Source organism: Loxodonta africana, chromosome 3 (genome assembly GCF_030014295.1).
Source record: "Loxodonta africana isolate mLoxAfr1 chromosome 3, mLoxAfr1.hap2, whole genome shotgun sequence".
NCBI lineage: Eukaryota > Metazoa > Chordata > Mammalia > Proboscidea > Elephantidae > Loxodonta > Loxodonta africana.
Window position 1 is genome coordinate 84,661,482 of NC_087344.1, and position 18,172 is coordinate 84,679,653.

An 18,172-nucleotide genomic window follows, 5' to 3' on the forward strand; every position below is an offset into this window, starting at 1 on the left:
ATATCTTCTAGGACTGATTGGTTGGGTCATTCTTTTGGTAGTTCACAGTATATTCAATATTCTTCACCAAAATCACAGTTTTGACACATTTAATTATCTGGCTGATAACAGGCACCCAACAGATATTTGTTAAATGAATGAAAGAAAGGATTGGCATTCTATTGGAAGTGCCCGCCAGACCTACCGAGATCTCTGAATATCAAACAGTCCACGTGCAGTGCATTCCCCAGGACCCTGAGCACATTCCTCCTCTGAAATGCGTTTTGATTCCTGAGCCTCAGAGAAGCCCTCCCAAGGGTTATGATGCCTGCCCTAGAATCTCCACTCATTAGTCCCAAAGCCTTCAGCCTTGGCCCCTGAGTCCACATGAAACCTGTGGGGTCCCTCACTCATCAAGATCCAGGCCCAAGAGCTGTAGCCTCCAATGAGTGACTGGGGAGTCTGGGACTGTTCTCTGGTGTGGCCATAATCTGGCTGAACTTACAAGAGCAGCTGTCCCAGCCATGGAAGGCAAACTCATCACAAAGAAGGGGATATAACGGGGGCTGCCCGGATATATAAGCATGGGTACACAATGCTGGGGAAAGGCGCCTCTGTGAGATTAGGCCACAAAGGAAAAAGAATGGAAACCCCAAGGCGAAAGCTTCTCGCCTCCCAGTCAGTCCCAGATTCAGGGTTAAAAAACAAAACAATTGCCGTCAAGTCCATTCCAACTCATAGCAACCCTATGTGCTCCATAGGGTTTTCAATGGTTGAGTTTTTGGAAGTAGATCACCAATCCTTTCTTCCAAATCATACACCTGGACTGCTAACCCTTCAGTTAACAGCCGAGCATGTTAACCGTTGGCACCACCCGGGGACTCCTTGGTTCAGGTTCTTGTTATTGTGGTTAGCTACCATTGAGCAGTCCCGACTTGTGGTAACTCTATACACAATGGAATGAAACGCTGCCACTCCCATGACCAGTTGTGGATAGGGCCATTGTGATCCATAGGGTTTTCATTGGCTGATTTTTGGAAGTAGATTGCCAGGCCTTTCTTTATAGTCTGTCTTAGTCTAGAAGCTCTACTGAAACATGTTCAGCATCATAGCAAAACCCAAGCCTCCACTAACAGAAGCTGCGCTTGAGGTGCATTGGCCAGGAATTGAACCTGGATCTCTCACATGGAAGGCAAGGCTTCTACCACTGAACTTCCAATGCTCTCTGGGATCCCCCCCATTTCAGAGGAGCCAAGTTCTTGCCATGCCTTTCTTTTAATCTCCCAACTCTCAGGCCTAGGGGTGCAAAATGCAAGCAGAGTCCAGGTCCCTTTGTAAAACTTTTATTTAGAAATCTTCCCGATATATCCTTATATATATATATATACACACACATCATCACCACATGGGTTTGTTTGCTAAAGAGTCACACGCCCACAGTGTTGGCCTCCGGGCTGTACATAGGTCAAGGTACCTGGAGCGGTTACTCCTCTTCTGCAGAAAAATGCAGAGACCAACGCAATTCATCACATACAGTACAACATTGACGGAAAGTGCTGGGCCCGCCCACAGAAACACTGCGCTATGTACATGGGCAGGGGGCAAGCCTTTGGCAGGGGGCCACGTACCATTGAAATCCCAAGTACGACTAGACCCACCCCCAAAAGGCCAAAATAGTTGTCAGCTGACTATAGATGCTGTGCCCTTTGTTTTATTTTTGGAAGAGGATAAAAGGTTGTACCATCTTGTCATTTTCAACTACAAATAATAAGAATATGAATTTTTCTTAAAAGGTGTGATTCCCTCCAGTCATTACATTCATCTCTGTTCTCAGAATGTTCCATAGCGTGACATTCTTTTTTTTTTTCTCCTCAAAATTTTATTAACTTTATATTTTTTCTCTTTTATATAGATACTGTTCTTGGAATGATGCCATTTCTTCAAGGGGTAAGGAGGAGATAGAGGGAAGAGAAGGGTATGGGGTGGTAAGTAGAAATGAAAATAAAATTGTGTATCTTCTTATTTAGTTCTCACAAAAACCTGAGCCTTGCTCTTTTCTACCCCAGGACCATTTTGAGTAGTAAGAAGTATATTTTACATTCTGTCCATGTTCCTATATCTCCTTTCCACTCTCACTCCTATCCCTTGCCTTGGAATGAGACAGAAATGAAGACAATCTGGGGAAATGAGGACAATCGAGATAACTCAGGCAAAAGTGGTTTAGACCCAAAAGCTGTGCAATCAAGCAGACTACACCACTGCCCAGATCCCAGACTCAGCTTGGGAAACCCTACTGCAGGACTCATATTGAGGGTAACATAGCTCTTTCTGGTCTCAAATCCCTTCTACTTTCATGATCTCATTCAATCCATAGTCCTAAGAGACAAGCCAGACCAGGGTATATGATGAGAAACCGATGCTCAGAAAGCTTATCCAGGTCACACCACAAGTCTGGGAGAAGAGAAAACTAGAAGCTTGAGTTCCTGATAGAATGTATAATCCATCTTGTAAAATCCACACACCGATCCACAGTGTGGCAACTTGTCACTCCCAAATCAAATTAATCCATTGGGAAGCAAGCAGAGTCTCAGAACTTAGGGCAGCTGCTCCATCTTTAGACAGATGGAATTTCTCAAAGGCCCTACCAAGCACTGGAAAGGAACCAATGCTGTTTATCAAAATACAGTTTTCAGGGGCTGAAGTGGGATAGGGAGTCAGAGTGCCCAAAGGGTTAACCACATTGCTACCATCCCCCAAAACTGGACCTCAGAACTTAAAAGCAAGAGGAGAGGAGCAGGGATCATTTCCCGGACCAGACTGGATATGGCTGGACTTGAGGCCCCAACACTGCCAGGGAAAGCCACTGTGCTGAAACTCAAGACATGCAAGGGGCTTTCCTGACAGCCAGAGTGATGGGTTCTTGCACAAAATGGCATTTTCCTCTGACCTCAAAGGCAGAACCTGGTGGCGGAGGGCTGGGGATGACTTGAGGGTACAATAACAGGTATCTAGGGCTTCTGTGCAGTCGGTTCCCTGGGCTTGGAATGCAAGCTACAGGCAGGCCTAGCCTTATGAAAACCACATCTTACCATCTTGATAGACACAGGAGACAAATGAGGGGGCAGTAGTCCACTCTACAAAAGGATTCTTCACTTTACAAAGGGACTTGCTGTTGTATTTCTTTAAAAGACGAAGGGTAAAGATTTCATGTACAACTTTTTGAGTGGGACACTCCTATTGCATGAAGTCATCCTCCCATACACACCTTTGATGACTGAAAGCTGCACAGTCTAGGAATGCTTAATATTTGGCCAAGTGAATGCATATGTGTTTGGGTCTTGGCCAGGGCCTGATATCTGACTGGACTCCCCAAGCTCTAGAAGTGGGGCTGTATCCTGGGTCATATGGAGACCTAAAGATCCCAACAATAACTGAAAAAAACTGAAGTTAAACAAAAATCCAAATGCAAGGAATTCATAGGACAGAGTCTGTGCTCAATTCAGGATATAGACCAGACCATCAGCAAGCAGACATCCTGTAGCAGGGAGGTCCCTCTAAGCATCTAGGGGAACGCCCAGACAGGGCTGCATCTATTCAGCACCAGCGTATGCCATCAACACCCTGGCACATGCCCACCAGAATGAACAGTGACATGTAGCTGAGAATACAGGCATGTCACTCTGAGACACCAGCTGGATTTGAAGCCCATATGCCCAAAATATCTTTTGCTCCATTTCTCTCTTTATCGTTTTCCCAGAGCCCTTTCTCTGCCTTCACATAAAGCCCGACAGGGCACAGGCTGCAGACTCAGTCCCTACAGCCACAAGGGTCAGGAAGGCAAGTCTCAGTGGGGATGATGCAGAGCATTGATCCCCAGGGCAAGGAGTAAGGGCTATTTGCCCCTCTGGCCCAGCTAGCTGAAAGCAGGCTGTGTCCACTGGCCATCTTCTTCAGCCAGGCCCTGAAGAAGGCACCTGAAGTCTTGGGACTCTCTGCAGCAGCTGTCGAGCTGGGTGGATCAGCATAGGCCTGGGTGAAGATGGGGCTTAAGAAATGGGAAGCTGTTGGGTACCTACATATTGGACAGAAGCGGCCACATAAGCCACCCCAGCCAGCCTGGTAGGGGCTGAAGACAAGGCAGAGGCTGGTGGATGCCCCAGGGGAAAGCTGACAACCCCAGGTCTCAACAAAGACAGGATTCCCAAACTCCAGGCCGAAAGCAGTCTTAGGGATTTGGGGGAAGGGGAAGACCGTGCCGTCTTCATAAAAAGTACCTACCACTTTGCTCCATTTTTTTGTTATCCTATTGGGCCAGTAAACAGAAAAGTCCACCCCAGGGTCAGTTAGGGCTTCCCAAAGTTCAGACATCGAGAAAAGCTCATCAAGTTCACTGCCCACTTGAGAGCTGCCCAAGGCTTGCTTCACCTGCCCTGAAGCCCACCATCCCAGTGGCCTAAGGGTACCCTCCTAGCTGGTCCCTTGGGTGGCCCCAGACCCATCACCGAGGGCTGGTTCCATCAGTGGCAGGCAGCATGGCAGGATGGAGATTGCGGGCTGTGTGCTTGGGTGCTGGCTCCTCTGTGTAGCTGTCTGGGCTGGCTGCCCCATCCAGGGAGCTGCCACAGCTGGAGTTGGGGGAGAGCACGTCCTGCAGGAGGTCATCTGAGGGCGCACCACCCCCACCCCCACCCCCACCAGCCCCAACCACTGGTTCCTTGCCAGGCTTGGCCCGCTGGGAGCCCTCCTCCTCTTGGTCATTGAGCAGCTTGGCCAGAAAGTTGATGTACTTCATAGCCAGGCGGAGGATCTCATTCTTGCTGAGCTTCTTGTCTGGGGGATGCGTGGGGATCAGCTTGCGTAGCTCAGCAAAGGCCCCGTTCACATTCTGCTGCCGCCACCGCTCCCGGCTATTGGTGAAGATGCGCCGCACAACCTTGGTATGGGGACCTGGGTTGGTGGGATAGGAGGACAACAGTTAGGAAAATGGGCCGGAGATCCCCCAAGCGGAATCTGCAGGAGAAAAGAAAAACCATCCATTGGGAAACATGGGAAACCTAGAATGCCTTCTTCCATTTTACTTTGAAAATTCTTACTCATCCTTCAGAATCCAGCTCTGTGTTTCCTCCTCTCTGAGGCCTTTCCTCAACCCCTACAGACAAATCTAACCAAGCACCATGGTCCTACAGTTCCTTTATCTCCATCACTCTAGATTACGACTTTATGTTTTTTCCTCCTCCGGACTGTAAGATATTTGAGGACAGGGACCAAGTTATTCATTCATTCATTTATTCAGTTGTGCCAAGAAGCCACACAACGTACTAGTTAGGAAGACAGAGTATGGGGCCAGATTTCCTGGGTTCGATTCCCATTACTCACTAGCTGAGTGACTATAGGCAAGTTACTTGAACTCTCTGTGCTCAAAACCATCTGTAAAATGGAGAGTTGTTATAAGGTTGTCACATGGATCTAATAACTAACAAGTAAAATGCTTAAGACAATACCTGCCTCAGACTAAACAATAAATGTTAGCTGTTGTTATTCATGGAGCCCTGATGGCACAGTGGTTAAGAGTTATGGCTGCAAACCAGAGGGTTGGCAGTTTGAATCCACCAGCTGCTCCTTGGAAACCCTGTGGGGCAGTTCTACTCTGTCCTCTAAGGCTGCTGTGAGTGGGAATCAACTCATGGGCAATGGGTTTCAGGTACTCTTATTCATCGGCAGATGTTTACTAACAACTAGGCACTATGGCAGGCACCACATTTAGCTAAGATAGTTGGAAAGGCATTTCTGAGGAGGTAACACGTGTAAGAACTCAGGGCTGAAGAAGAACCAGTCATGCAGAGGAGCGGAAAGAGTAGAGCATCTAAGCAGAGGCAACGCATATGCAAAGGCTCTGAGCTGGAAAATGGCTAAAGCCAATCTGGCTAGACTTTCTCCCTCCTATGCGCATGCGCGCGCGCATGTGCGCGCGCCCGCGCGCGCACACACACACACACACTTGAAAACCATGTTTTCCCAGGGAGGATTGCTGGTTAGACCAGTGTGCACAAGATCCAGGTAGGTTGGGTCCAGATCTTATAGGGCCTTGCAGTGAGATGTGGGGATTTTATTTTAAGGGTGATGGAAAGCACGAGTAGGAGCTTAGTCAACGTTTTGTTGACTGACTTATTGTGGTAGCAGGTGGAGAATGGAGGGGAAGGCAGAGACCAGAGTGGAAAGGCCTTCCCTGTGGACTCTTTCCTCAAAGAGAGGAGTACAGAGATAGTCGTGCACAGCTATGGCCTGAAGCCCTAGGCAGGTTTCCAAGGTCTGCCCCAGTCTCCCCTCTCTACAACCCACTGATTACGAATAGGACCAATATTAACTAGCATTCTGTGTACTAAGATTGTAGAGCAGTGGCAGACACCAGCACACAGGTATTCAGCCCCTACAGTGTGCGAAGCACTGTGCCTGACCTGTGATGCCCAAAGCCAGAGGAACACAGAGGAGGGCCCTGCTAGTGCTCCTGAGCTCCTGGGCTGAGGCGATGCTTCTCTCTGCAACAGTGAGGCCCAGGGCCAGGCTCATGGCAGTCCTCAGAAGCTCCGTGCACTGAGGGTACTGCTAGTCCTGGGATAGTTATTTGCCCTCTTTCAGGAACCCCTGGAACCAGACCGCAGAATGTAGAAACTTGGGTAGAGGAGAAGAGGAGGGGAGAGGAGGGGCTAAGACATTATCTAAGTTCCCCTGCTTGTTTTACAGTTAAGAAGGCTGAGGCCAGGGCACGGGCAGACTTTGCCTCAGTGGTCAGTCCTGTGACCCAGCTGATCCATGCTGACACTTCTTGCTTGATCGTCTCTCTTTCTCTCTCCTACACGTTCTACTCTGTCACATGGGATTGCTATGAGTTGGAATCGACTCAACCACACCCAACAATAGCTACAACACACTCACACACTGTCACACACATACACACACGGAAACCATGTTTGCCCAGGTAGTGTCACTTTTCCCCTGTCCACGGTGCCTCTGAAGCTGTCTTTCCAACCCTACCAGGCTCCAGCCCAATTGACACTTTGTCAGAGGCCAGACCCAGGCCAGGAAAACACAGCACACCTGCTGGCCAGTCCTACCCCAGGCTGCCTCAAAGGAAACAACTTGCTGTTCTCTGGCCTCCAGGCCAGATGGAGGGAATCCCTCAGCTAGGATAGCGGGGGAACCAGTCCAGCTACTGCTGGTGGTCCAGAGGGAGTCCCTGGATGGATGGAGGAGGGGCTTTATGACTGCTGTCAAAGCTAAAGCTAGACAGACTCCAGAAGAGGAAAGGGCAGAGGAGGCCAGGACTCCAACCAATGAATGCTACGCGGATGGTCTGGGACTCAGTTGTGTGATCTTGAGCAGGCTGCTTAATTAACCTCTCTGAGCCTCAATTTCCTCATCTGTAAAATGGAAACAATAATACTATTTATGGGCTTCTGGTGAGAGTTACCTAAAAATTGAGCACACGAAGTCCACAGTGTGTAAAACAAAGCCCATTGCTGTCGAGTCAATTTCAACTCATAGGGACCTTATAAAGAATAAAATTTTTTTTTTTTTTTTTACCCTATAGGAGAGAGTAAACTGCTCCCACAGGGTTTCCAAGGAGCAGCTGGTGGATTTGAGCTGCCAACCTTTTGGTCAGCAGCCATAGCTCTTAACTACTGCGCCACCATGGTGCATCGTAGGTGTTTAATAAACGGTAGTAATGATTGTTAGCAACTGTTTCCCTCCCCCCATGATACCCTTTGAACAATTGCAGCTCTGTGTTGGGGACTAAGAGTAGGGTTGTGAATAAGATAGATAAGATCCCCAGTATTAAGGAGGTCCCAGCCTCTGAGGGGGAGGAGCTTACAGTCCCCAAAACAGCTTCCCGACAAGCAACTCACATAAAATCCTGACTGTAAATCTTACATCAGTTCCACTTCCATGAACTCTTTTTGGTTCAGTCTCTAATTTCAAAGTCCCCTGGGCACATCCCGCTACCCTATAGCCTCCCTTTCACCCACATTTCTGCCTATTCCTCTCTAGCTCCCTCCCAGAGAACTACACCTCCCTACACCTTTCTCTTCGCTAAGTCTGTCCATCCCTCTAGCATCCTTTGTCTCTCTGACCAGGCACTAAGTAGGTGCTCAGTAAATACTTGTAACATTTATGGGTAATTGCTTCCCTATACTCCAGCATTCCCCCCAAACTCCCACCCCACCTCCTCCCCTCCCTACAAACACACACACACACACACACACACATTGTGACAGATTTCCCGCCTCCTCTGCCCTTGTAGAAAATGGCGCTTGCCTGGGGAACTTCAGAGCTTCTCCTGCCCATTTCCTGTTTGGCTACCCCCATCTCTCTTAGCCTGGTGGACCTCTTTCTAACTTAGCAGCACTGACACCCCCATCATCCTTCCGTCTCGGGTCTACACCCTGTGAGCCAGGTGCGTTGGGTCTTTCGGAAATCTGTGCTATTGTCTAGACTCTAGTCCCCTCTTCTCCAGAGCACCACAGAAAGCTTCCCTCCAAAAGCCTACACTCAGTACACACTTGATACACATCCCCCTCTGCCAGCTCCTTGCATAAGTCTCAGCCTGGCTCAAGGCCTCAAGCTGCCCTTCCTACAGCAGTCCCAAACCCGAGGCAGGCTGAAGCCCCAAGAACTCCAAGGATTTGCTCAAAATCCCGCAGCTCTGAAGAGCCTACTCTCCTGCCCCCTGGTGCTGGGACCCTTCTACTGCATCAAGTCACAGAAAGGGGGTGGGAGTTTCTCCAAATTTCCCACTCATCCAACCTCTTGCCCCAAGTTCAGGGCAAAGAGTATTCAGGCAGTTCACAACAGCAGTGCTGAGCCCCCCATGTCCACGCCAGGGAAGCTAGGGAGCGGGTAGAATCTGTGATGTCAGGAAGCGTACTCTAGGTCTCTGCCCAGAGTGTGGAACAGGGAACAAGAGAGCCCCACAGTGGAGATGTCTGGGAGGAGGCCCGTAAGCATACAATTCCAGGCAGGAAGCAGACCCCAGACTCCAAAGACAACCAGACAAATACTTCAGAGGAAGGGCAGGCAATCCCTGAGGATCAGTGAATAGAGTCAAGGGACACCATGTGTTTTTACCCCCCCCATCCTTGTCAAAGTGTAAGAAGGGAGCCCAGAGTGCAGACTAGAACTGATGCCAGAGGTTTGGGTTAAGCTCCCCTATGTGCCTCTCCCTTATGTCCCCTCCTCCCTGGCTGGGATTGTTGCTCTTCAGCCCCATCCATGACATCCGCTGACCCCAGCTCAGTTACAGAATGAGGGGCTTTGCAGGGTGGGGTTTCCAAAGTGGCCTACCCATCTGTGTGAGACACCTACAGAATAGCTCTTCCTCAGAGGGCTCTAGCCAGCATGAGGGGTAGGTACCCAGGTGAGGGTGGGGTAGACTCACCATCAGTAATCTCCATCTCATAGGGAGAGGGTCTCCTCTTCACACGGTTGTTGGTGGCAAACATAGGGAAGGCATCAGGCTCCCCAAAGAACCCGCTGTGGGAGGGACCAGGTCAGATCACAAGATCACAGGAAGAGTGGAGGAGAGAAAGAAGCTCTTCAGTTATCCTCCCCACATGAACGCCCCTCCCTGGAAAAACAAGGACCACCCTGGTCCCTTAACACTTGAATTGGAGATAGCAGAAGCATTACACACACACACACACACAGAGGCACGCACGCACACAGACACTACACCAGATGCTGCCATTCTCTCTCTTTAGTGAGACAAGCAAAGGGAGAAGGGTCACACACCTATGCACCCTCCGCACAAAACACACATACAAAACCAGAAGTGAACACACGAAGCAAACACAAAAAAAAATCACGCATACACCACAGACACACCCCTCCCCCAGACACAAGCACACATTCCACACTGAAGGCTCCACCCCCAAAGAAGGGCACATGCAAGTAGATGTGGCCTTCACACCCTGATAGTGTACAACTCCCCCCACAAAGGGCACACTGCTCCAACCCCAGCCCCTTCACCATGGCTCCATGGGGCACATGGACAGACAACAGGCAGGAAACCCTGACTCACCACAGCAGACTTGCACCCCCAGCCACTGTCTGCCATCACCTGCTCTGGGCTTTCCATGGCTTCTTTCTCAGGGTCTCTCCCTGACTCTCTGGCTGTCCCCACTATGCCTCTCTGCCTCATTTTTCTGTCCCCCATCCCAACCCTGCCTCAGTTTCTCCACCATCACAGCAGCCCCAGTAGGGAAATGGATACTCTTACACCAATGGCAGAAGAGAGGTGGGACCTGAGGTCTCAGCTAAGGGCAGAAAGGGGCTCTGGAGAGCAGGAGGACCAGCTCCACCCCAGACAGGGCCTCCAGCAGAGTAGAGGAGGGTGTCTTCTTGCAAGCTCCCTCAGATCCTTATCTCTTACCTGACACAGATGCCGCAGTTTCCAGAACACTTTCACATCCATCAGCAGCAAATGACACCGGAGCACACTGAGACACACTCGTGCCTGGGGGACCACACTCACCCGACTCCCCATCTCCCCCACCAACACACAGCACACTATTCACCTGCTCACTCCCGGGCACATGCCTGCATACCCTCACCTCGGTTTACACACTCGTCACACCACGCAGTCACAGAGCATCCCCCCACCTGCCCCCCACACACTCTCACACGCGGGCCTCCAGCTTCTGAGGCTTTACAAAGCCAGGGGTTTAAAAGAGCCTCCTCTCTTTCTGTGCTCCACCCGCACGCCCCCACAGGGAGAAGGACAGTGGGCTTCCGAAGTGCCCGTGGCCGCCCTGACCTGCCGAGCGAGGCGAGCGGCTGGCTGAGGCTGTAGAGCAGCGCGCGGCCCGGGGCGGCAGGGGCCGCCAGCGCCGGCGGGCTCAGCTGCACCATGCGGCCGTCTCCGGGCAGGTCCGCCGGGGCCGAGGCGGGCGCGGGCGCGGGCGCGGGCGCGGGCGCGGGCGCTGGCGCGGGCCCGGGAGGTCTGCACAGCTCGGTGGTGGGCACCCGATGGCGCGCTTCGGCCGCCGCCGCGTCGCGGCCCTTTAAGTCTCGCACAGCACCGCCCCCACCGGCGGGGCCGCCCCCCGGGCCACTGCGCGAGCCCAGCTCGATGACAGGGGGCTCTGCGGAGGCCGCGCGGCCCGTCTCCTTGGCGACGCCGTTCAGCAGGACAATGTGCGGGGGGGCCATGCGGGCCTCAGCCGCGTCCCGTCCCTCTAGCGGGGGGTCACTGCATGCCGCCTCGCTCGGCGGCTGCTCCGTCATCCTGTGGGTAGACAGACAGGCGGACACCCGCTCTAACAACCGCCCTGGGCTCACGGGCGTGGGGGTGGGGTAAAAGGGTGAAGGGTAGAGAGAGTAACTCACGCACCGAAACGTGAGGACAACTTAGAGACAAGTGGACACACACCCGCCCTAGGGGCCTGAAGGCAGGGCGGGGCCAGGGCGGGGGAGACAAGGGGTCTCTGGGCTGGGAGAAGAGGGAGGGTGGTGTGCCTGGGAGACACAGAGGCGGAGAGGGTCAAAAAGGCAGACGGAGAAAGACAGAAACATTGGAAGAAAAGGAATGGAGCCAGCGAAAGAAAAACAGAAGGGAAAAAAGGAGGAAGGAAATGTCGAGAGAAAGAGAAAGAATGATCACCCTGTCCCCCTTCTCAGGCCGCAAGGGAAGAGGAGGGAACACAATCCCCCACCCGCTCTTCCCGCCCCCCTTTTGGTTTTGGGCGGGGAATCTGTGGGGCAGAGGTGGGGTGCTTTTCGAACCTCCCATCCCTTCTCGGCAATGCCCCCCCCCAGCCTACCGCCAAAAACATACACCCAGAAACCTTCGCGGGGATGGAAGTAGAATATAGGGGAATGGAGGCTACAGGGGCTGGGGTTCAGTCTGGCGCAATTGGCAGTGAATTTCCAGAAGAACCAGCACCCCCCGCCCCGCCCCCCCCACACATATTCACCCTGCGGACTGCGAGTGTGTGTCTACACTAAGCAAATCCACTTGTACTCAGTGCGCCGCTCCCACCCAGACCCAGAGATGAGACGTTGGGAAGGGGTGAAGAGTATCCTGACCCTACCTCCCCGCACTCCACCTGGTTCTGCTCAGCCGGACTCCTAAGTCATGCCTGGTCTGGAAGGGCGGCGCGACTGAAGCGGTGGAGCCGGGGCATTTAAATAGTGCTCCTGAGGTCAGTGGGGTCTGGTCCGCATTTCACAAGCCTTTCACAAGCAGGCAGGGCGACTTGAAGGTCTTTGAACCCTTCCAGCCCACCCTCCTCCCTTTCTCGCATCTTGGTGTCCTCTGGGAAATGGGAAGTTTATGCATTTAAAAGCGGTGTGCAAATGCTCAAATAATTAGTAATGACAAGACTTGGTCAGAGAGGAGACTACCTCGCCCAAGGTCGCACGGAGCCTACAGGGGATAGAGACAGACCAGAATTCTGATCCCACTCTGCTCTACTTGCTCATAGATCCGCGGGAGCTCCGGACACTACTCTCCGAGACAACTGCACTCCAGAATGACTGCACCTCTACTCTCCACCAGCAAGCGCCCATCATGATAGAGCCAAGCCCCAGCAAGAACGAAAACAAAAAAACCCACAAAACTCTGAATCCAGAGTTTGGGGGTATTTGCAAGTTGCTTTAATTATATGTATGCATACATATAACGGAACAACCCGTTGCCATGAGTCGATTCAGACTCACAGCGACCCTATAGGACCAGATTAGAACTGCCCCATTGGATTTCCAAGGAGTGCCTAGTGGATTCGAACTGCCGACATTTTGGTTAGCAGCCGAGCTCTTAACGACTTTGCATATACACACACACATATATATATATATAACCACAAACATATATATATATGCACTCATATATACATAGTTGACATATAAAAATATACTCGATATATATAAAGTAAATTCGACAGGCTTCATAAGACGCCACTCAGAAAAGGCTCTCAGAGCTCTATAAATCGGGGATTTTAAAGCAAAAAAAAACAACAACAGTCCAATTCAGCCCTAAGCAGAGTCCATCTAATCACTCATGGCAGCCACTGCACTGCTCCGGACCGGAGTCAGCCAAGAAACCATTCCTCTACCGCAGAAGGGAGACTGGACCTTCCGCAGCCTCGTCCGGAGCGCAGCCCAATTGCCACTAGACACCCGAGCCGACGTAGGTCCCATTCAGACCGCGCGCCCGCCCTTGGTCCGCTAGGCCCGCGGGCCCCGCCCAGAAACGACAAAATCCCCGGTGATCTGGTGCACACGAGCTACAAAGGCAGTAGGTCGGCCACGCTTCATTCGAGGAGAGTTTACGATTATGGCGGAGACAATAGGTCTGTATTCACAGAAAGCTAACGGTATGTGATCGCCGTCCCGCCGCCAAAATGCAGCGCCACTGGAAACGCGCCAGAGGGTATACCAGGTATACCTCCCGCCTCCCCACGACGGTGAAATTCATCAGAAATATATCAGCCTGTGACCAAATATACAAGTCTCAAGGGGCTGGCTCCCTACCTCACTGTCCCGACGCACCCCAGTGACACGTGCTTCTGTCCCCGCTTCTAAATAAGCGACACACGGTGTGCACTGCAATCGCTGGACTAAGCTCAAGCTCTCCTTAGGACACATTTATACTCTCTGATTTATTCGCCGTTCTCACCATAAGAGCGGGCCCCTGAGGGACCAGGGGCCAGGGGAGCGGGTATTCTAGATGAGTTTACCCTGCTCCTAAATGCCCTCTCCAGATGCGTGTAAATATCTCTATCTCCGGGGCTCCCTGTGAGAAACATAGGATTGGCCTCCAAGGTCTATGGCCGACCTCGCCCCACCCCTCCCCGACCTCAAGTAAACCAAGAGGGCTCCTAAGCACCTAGGATCCCCACCCCAAACCCTGCTAGGGGTCCGCGCAGCTCGTGAAGGAAGCCACCGGAGGACTCACAAGCACCTACGGTTGTCGGCGACTAAACTCCGTCACTTGAATTCGGTCAAAATTACCGAAAGGAAAGCCTGAATGATTTTAAAGCTTGTTTTTATTCGGAGAGGCGAGAGGAAAGATTTCGGAATGAATGGCACTAGACTAGAGCATTTGACCATTATGGCTCTTCTGTGTTTGCGCGACTAAGAGCCAGCTAGCAGCCCCGCAACACTGGATCCTCCTTGCCTGTCGCAGGACCGCCGGAACATTTCCGTGCGTTTGCCTGAACACCGCCCGGGGTCTGGAGAGCTCCCGGGGGTAGGCAACGGATCTTGGGCGGCTCTCAATCCTCAGCACTGAGAATTTCTTAAATGAAAACAGCCTTCGCAGTGTCCGGGGTTAGAGCCACCGCCTTAGGCCCGGCCTCCCGCCGGTGGCACCGCACGCACCCACGCCATCCCCTGGGAGAGCCGCAAGCCTGCACGAGTACCCAAACCTCCAGCGAACAGGACCACTTTCCCTGCCGCCACGCGGATAGAGGGGTGTTCCCGCGCGGTCCCGCCCTAGGCCTCAGGCCCGGGGTCAGGGCAGACCCGAGTCTGAACTGCGCTAGCCAGTACGGCTGCGGCCTTCTTCCTGCCGGAGCCCCGGGCGTAGCCTGCGCCACCCGGATATAAAAACCAAAAAAACCAAACTCGTTGCCGTGGAGTTGATTCCGACTCATAGCGACCCTACATGAAAGGGTAAAACTGCCCGAAAGCGTTTCCAAAGCTGTAATCTTTACGATAGCAGACTGCTACATCTTTCTCCCGTGGAGCTGCTGGTGGGTTCCAACAGCCAATCTTTCGGTTAGCGGCCGAGAGCTTAACCACTGCGCCACCACAACTCCTTACCACCCGGATGTAGCCGCGCCAAAGTTACGAGTCTTATGAAACGTCCACAGAACCCAGGACCGATGCGTGAGGCCTGGACGACTAAATCCAACCAGCTGGTTTTACCCAGTCCGGAAAAAGGAAAGGCCCTGCTGGAGGCCACAAGCAGCCAGCGGCAGAGTCAGATCCCTGATTCCCAGCCCTGGGTTCGTACATCACCCCCCCCCCACCCCCGCCAATCTGCGACTGGCCTCTCCTCCCTTCTGAGCCTCCCCGCTGCCAGCCCAGAACCCAAGTCCTCCCTGAACACTGCTTCCACCGACATTCTTCCCACCAAAACTCACCTGGGGCATATTCAGAAAGACTGGCCCTTCTGAATAGGATCTCCGCTCCTCCCCCTGAGAGGGGCGGGAGCCCAAGTCCAGGTTGTGGACCTGGGTCTTTACTTTCCCCCTTTCTCACTGAAAGGCCAGCAGTTAGGCTGTGGTGTGGTCCAGTGTGGTCTGCCTCGCCCACAGCGAGTTTCCAGGAAAGATGGGGGTGGAGAGAGAGAGGGTGAGAGGGAGGGAGAGAGAGTAATGGGGGTCAATGGTTGGGAATTACCTCATGCCCCTACCCACCAGTCCAAGGAACAGCCACTAGCTTTCTGCCTCCAACCTGCAGGTGTTCGGAGCCAATGGGGGTATCTTCTCCCCCCCCCCAAAAGAACCCTACACCTGACCAATCAGGAATAACTATTAAGTCCACGAACAACAAGCCCTCCCGGAAGGCTTCTTGGAACATTTTCAGACCCTCCAACCGGAATCCGTCCCTTTCAGAAAAGCAGTATGCTTTCTAAGCGCGACGTGTCTACGCGGTTGCCTCCGGAACCCGGCTGCAGCCACACAGAGAGGAGGTCATCCGGGACCCCGCCGATGGGTTGGGGGATGTGTATCAGAAAACGAGAATCAAGTCTTCAAACCCTGATCCACGGGGCAGAACCTCAGAGTGCCTCCATTCTCTCCTTGACCCCCACCTCTTATTTCCAGCCCAAAGCGAAACCAGAACCCAACTCCAGGGGCAGTCCTTTCCCGAAGGAATGGAGTCGCAGCGGCGTGAGCAGAAGGGGCGGGGGAGGGAAGGCAGTGTACCTGGTCCATTCAGGTCCGTTCCTTTCTTCCTACATGTTAAGAAAAAACCAGGGGTGCGGCAGGGAGGGAGAACAAGAAAAAGAAAAACAGGGATGGCGGGGAATTCCCACCTTCTCCTCCGTCCTCCGTCGTCCCTACGCAATGATTTTCGATTCTTTGGTGCTTGGGCATAGTAGGGGAGAATTCTAATAATTAGTTGCAGCAATAAATAAGGCAAAATGGAGTGTAAAAACAAACCTGACACTGCTTCCGAGGGTGTAACGGGATTTAGTTTGCCCTCCCCACCAGGGTTTTGTTTAATTTGTTTTGCCTGAATCGTCCAGTTTATGATTATACATCGAAGTCTTGGATTATTTGCGGAGGCCTCTTTCTTTTTGCCCCGGGTTGGTGGAAATATAGGAATAATTCTTGCGGTTTCAATCCAATGCGGGAGATTGTCTTTCTCCTCTTCTAATCCAAATTGGGGTGGGGGAGGGCGGATCCTCTCACTCCCTGTTTGTTAGTTCAGGGTTAATTTTCGCTTTAAGGCTGAGCCTCGGTGTCAGTCCCTATCTCCATATTCTCTCCACCCCAAGCCCAGCAACTTAAAAAACAGAGGGGAGGGAGGACGCCGCTTTGTTCTTCCTCCAAAGGAGCCAAAAGGAAAGGGACAAGCCGCCTCGCTCCTGGATGATCATTTTAATTAAAATAGGGTGTTAATGATAATGCTGATGATAATGACGACCCCAGCATTAGCAACAACAACTGGCAAAACAAAATCCTTTCTTCCCAAGCTTTGGCAGCACGGACCCGGACCTGGCAGGCGTCACGACGCAACGGGCACCCGTACCCACGCACGAAGGGCGCTCACCCGGGAAGGGGGTCGAAAAATGCCCCCCCCGACCATTCTGAGGGTCCCCACCCGAGGCGCAAACCCTGAAGGATGCGCCCATTGTCCTTTTAGGGCCTCTTCCCCAGACCCCGGGGGCCGCACCCGCGAAACTGACCAGAAATGGGCGAAGCCGGTGTGCGACAGGAGCAGAAACCCAAGGCTACCGGCTCGAAGGCGCCGGCCTCGGCTAGCGCAGCTCAGCTTCGAGCCTGGAAGAGCCTGCTGCTCTCCAAGGAGACCCCAAACACCAAGGTACAAACTGGCCTCTGGACAGAACAGCGGCCAACCAGGCTCCGTCCGCCCATCCACGCCACCACTGGCTCCCGAGTACATCATAATTTGGAATAAAATGTGAAATCCCGATCCCCGCCCCCACGCCGCCGTCCCACCAGCTCCTGGATCTCCCCCTCGCCCTCGCTTCCCTCCCCCACTCCAGCGATTGCAAAAGCACCTCTAAAGGACACAAGCACACAGGCACACAACCCAATGTGGCCAGGACCACACACGACTCAACCCAATAGAAGGAAAACAAAGTAAGCACAACCCAGCACTGATCCACAAACCGGTATGGTCAGGCCTACACACCGTCCAACCCGACACAACGAAATCGGTCAAACAATCGCTCATGGACACACAACCCAACCACACACGCCCGACACAGCAACGAAACCATCCAAATACAATGGCAAAGGCTACATAGCCCAACTTAGAGCAGAACACGCAAAACCCCACGCCTGTAGAAAAGGCTGATAAGAATAATCATATGCAACGAAGAAAACGCAAAGAACTCATTGAAGGGTCCCAGTCTACACACCCAAACAGCGCAGACACCATCACACTCTGATACACAACCTATTGCCAAGAAGACCTCACTTCAAAACAGTCAACATTGCCACAGCTCGCATCCACGCATTCTCACAATCCCACCGCATGCACACAACCACGAAGAAGAAATGAAAACCAACCACCGTCTCGCGCATTTCTGTATATTGCGTAAGGAAAAAGGGGAAGGAAGGAAGAGAGTCTTCGAGGCGGGAGGGGCGGCGGCGGCAAGGGCGGGGGCGTCGTGGAAAATGCGCCCCATCGAAAGAAACCGAGTGGAAAAGAGCGAAGACCTCTTCTGCGGGCGAGGGGCGGGGGGCGAGGGGGACGGAGGGAGGAAACTGAGGCAGAATTCCCTGGGAGGCCGCAGGTTGCCTTTTGCGTAGAAAAGGCCAGAATGCTCACATTTTGCCGGTTCGGGGGGGACGCGTGTGGCCATTTTGAGGCCTGGTCCTTAGCAGCCGAGGCCCGGCCCCCTCGCCCGCCCCCTCCCCGCCCGGCGCTGCGCGACACCCGGGCTCCTCTACCGACACGGTCTAATCCCGCTCACGTTCGAGGCCTCGTTAGCATG

At 52.7% G+C, this 18,172-nt stretch overlaps 1 protein-coding gene across 5 annotated transcripts; it reads right to left on the reverse strand.

Moving 5' to 3' along the window:
* Positions 1 to 1,836: 1,836 nt before the first annotated feature.
* TAL1 (TAL bHLH transcription factor 1, erythroid differentiation factor) lies at positions 1,837 to 17,917 on the reverse strand. Of its 5 annotated transcripts, XM_064281927.1 has the most exons (5): positions 15,123 to 17,917; positions 12,066 to 12,207; positions 10,790 to 11,260; positions 9,413 to 9,507; positions 1,837 to 4,926 (listed from the first exon to the last, which is right to left on the reverse strand). In XM_064281927.1, the coding sequence occupies exons 3-5, from the start codon at positions 11,257 to 11,259 to the stop codon at positions 4,478 to 4,480; spliced, it is 1,014 nt and encodes a 337-aa protein (XP_064137997.1). In that variant the 5' UTR covers position 11,260; positions 12,066 to 12,207; positions 15,123 to 17,917; the 3' UTR covers positions 1,837 to 4,477. The 5 variants fall into 5 exon arrangements, with proteins under 5 accessions (XP_064137997.1, XP_064137998.1, XP_064137996.1 ...); XM_064281928.1 differs by lacking the exon at positions 12,066 to 12,207; XM_064281926.1 differs by lacking the exon at positions 15,123 to 17,917 and having other exon boundaries at positions 12,081 to 14,985.
* Positions 17,918 to 18,172: the final 255 nt, after the last annotated feature.

Coding starts and splice junctions, on each gene's coding strand:
- TAL1 (XM_064281928.1), bottom strand. CDS start 11,259: ATGACGGAGCAGCCGCCGAGCGAGGCGGCATGCAGTGACCCCCCGCTA. Junction 9,508..10,789: donor CCGCTCGCCTCGCTCGGCAG/GTCAGGGCGGCC, acceptor TCCCTCCCACAG/CGGGTTCTTTGGGGAGCCTG. Junction 4,927..9,412: donor TGAGATGGAGATTACTGATG/GTGAGTCTACCC, acceptor CCACCAACCCAG/GTCCCCATACCAAGGTTGTG.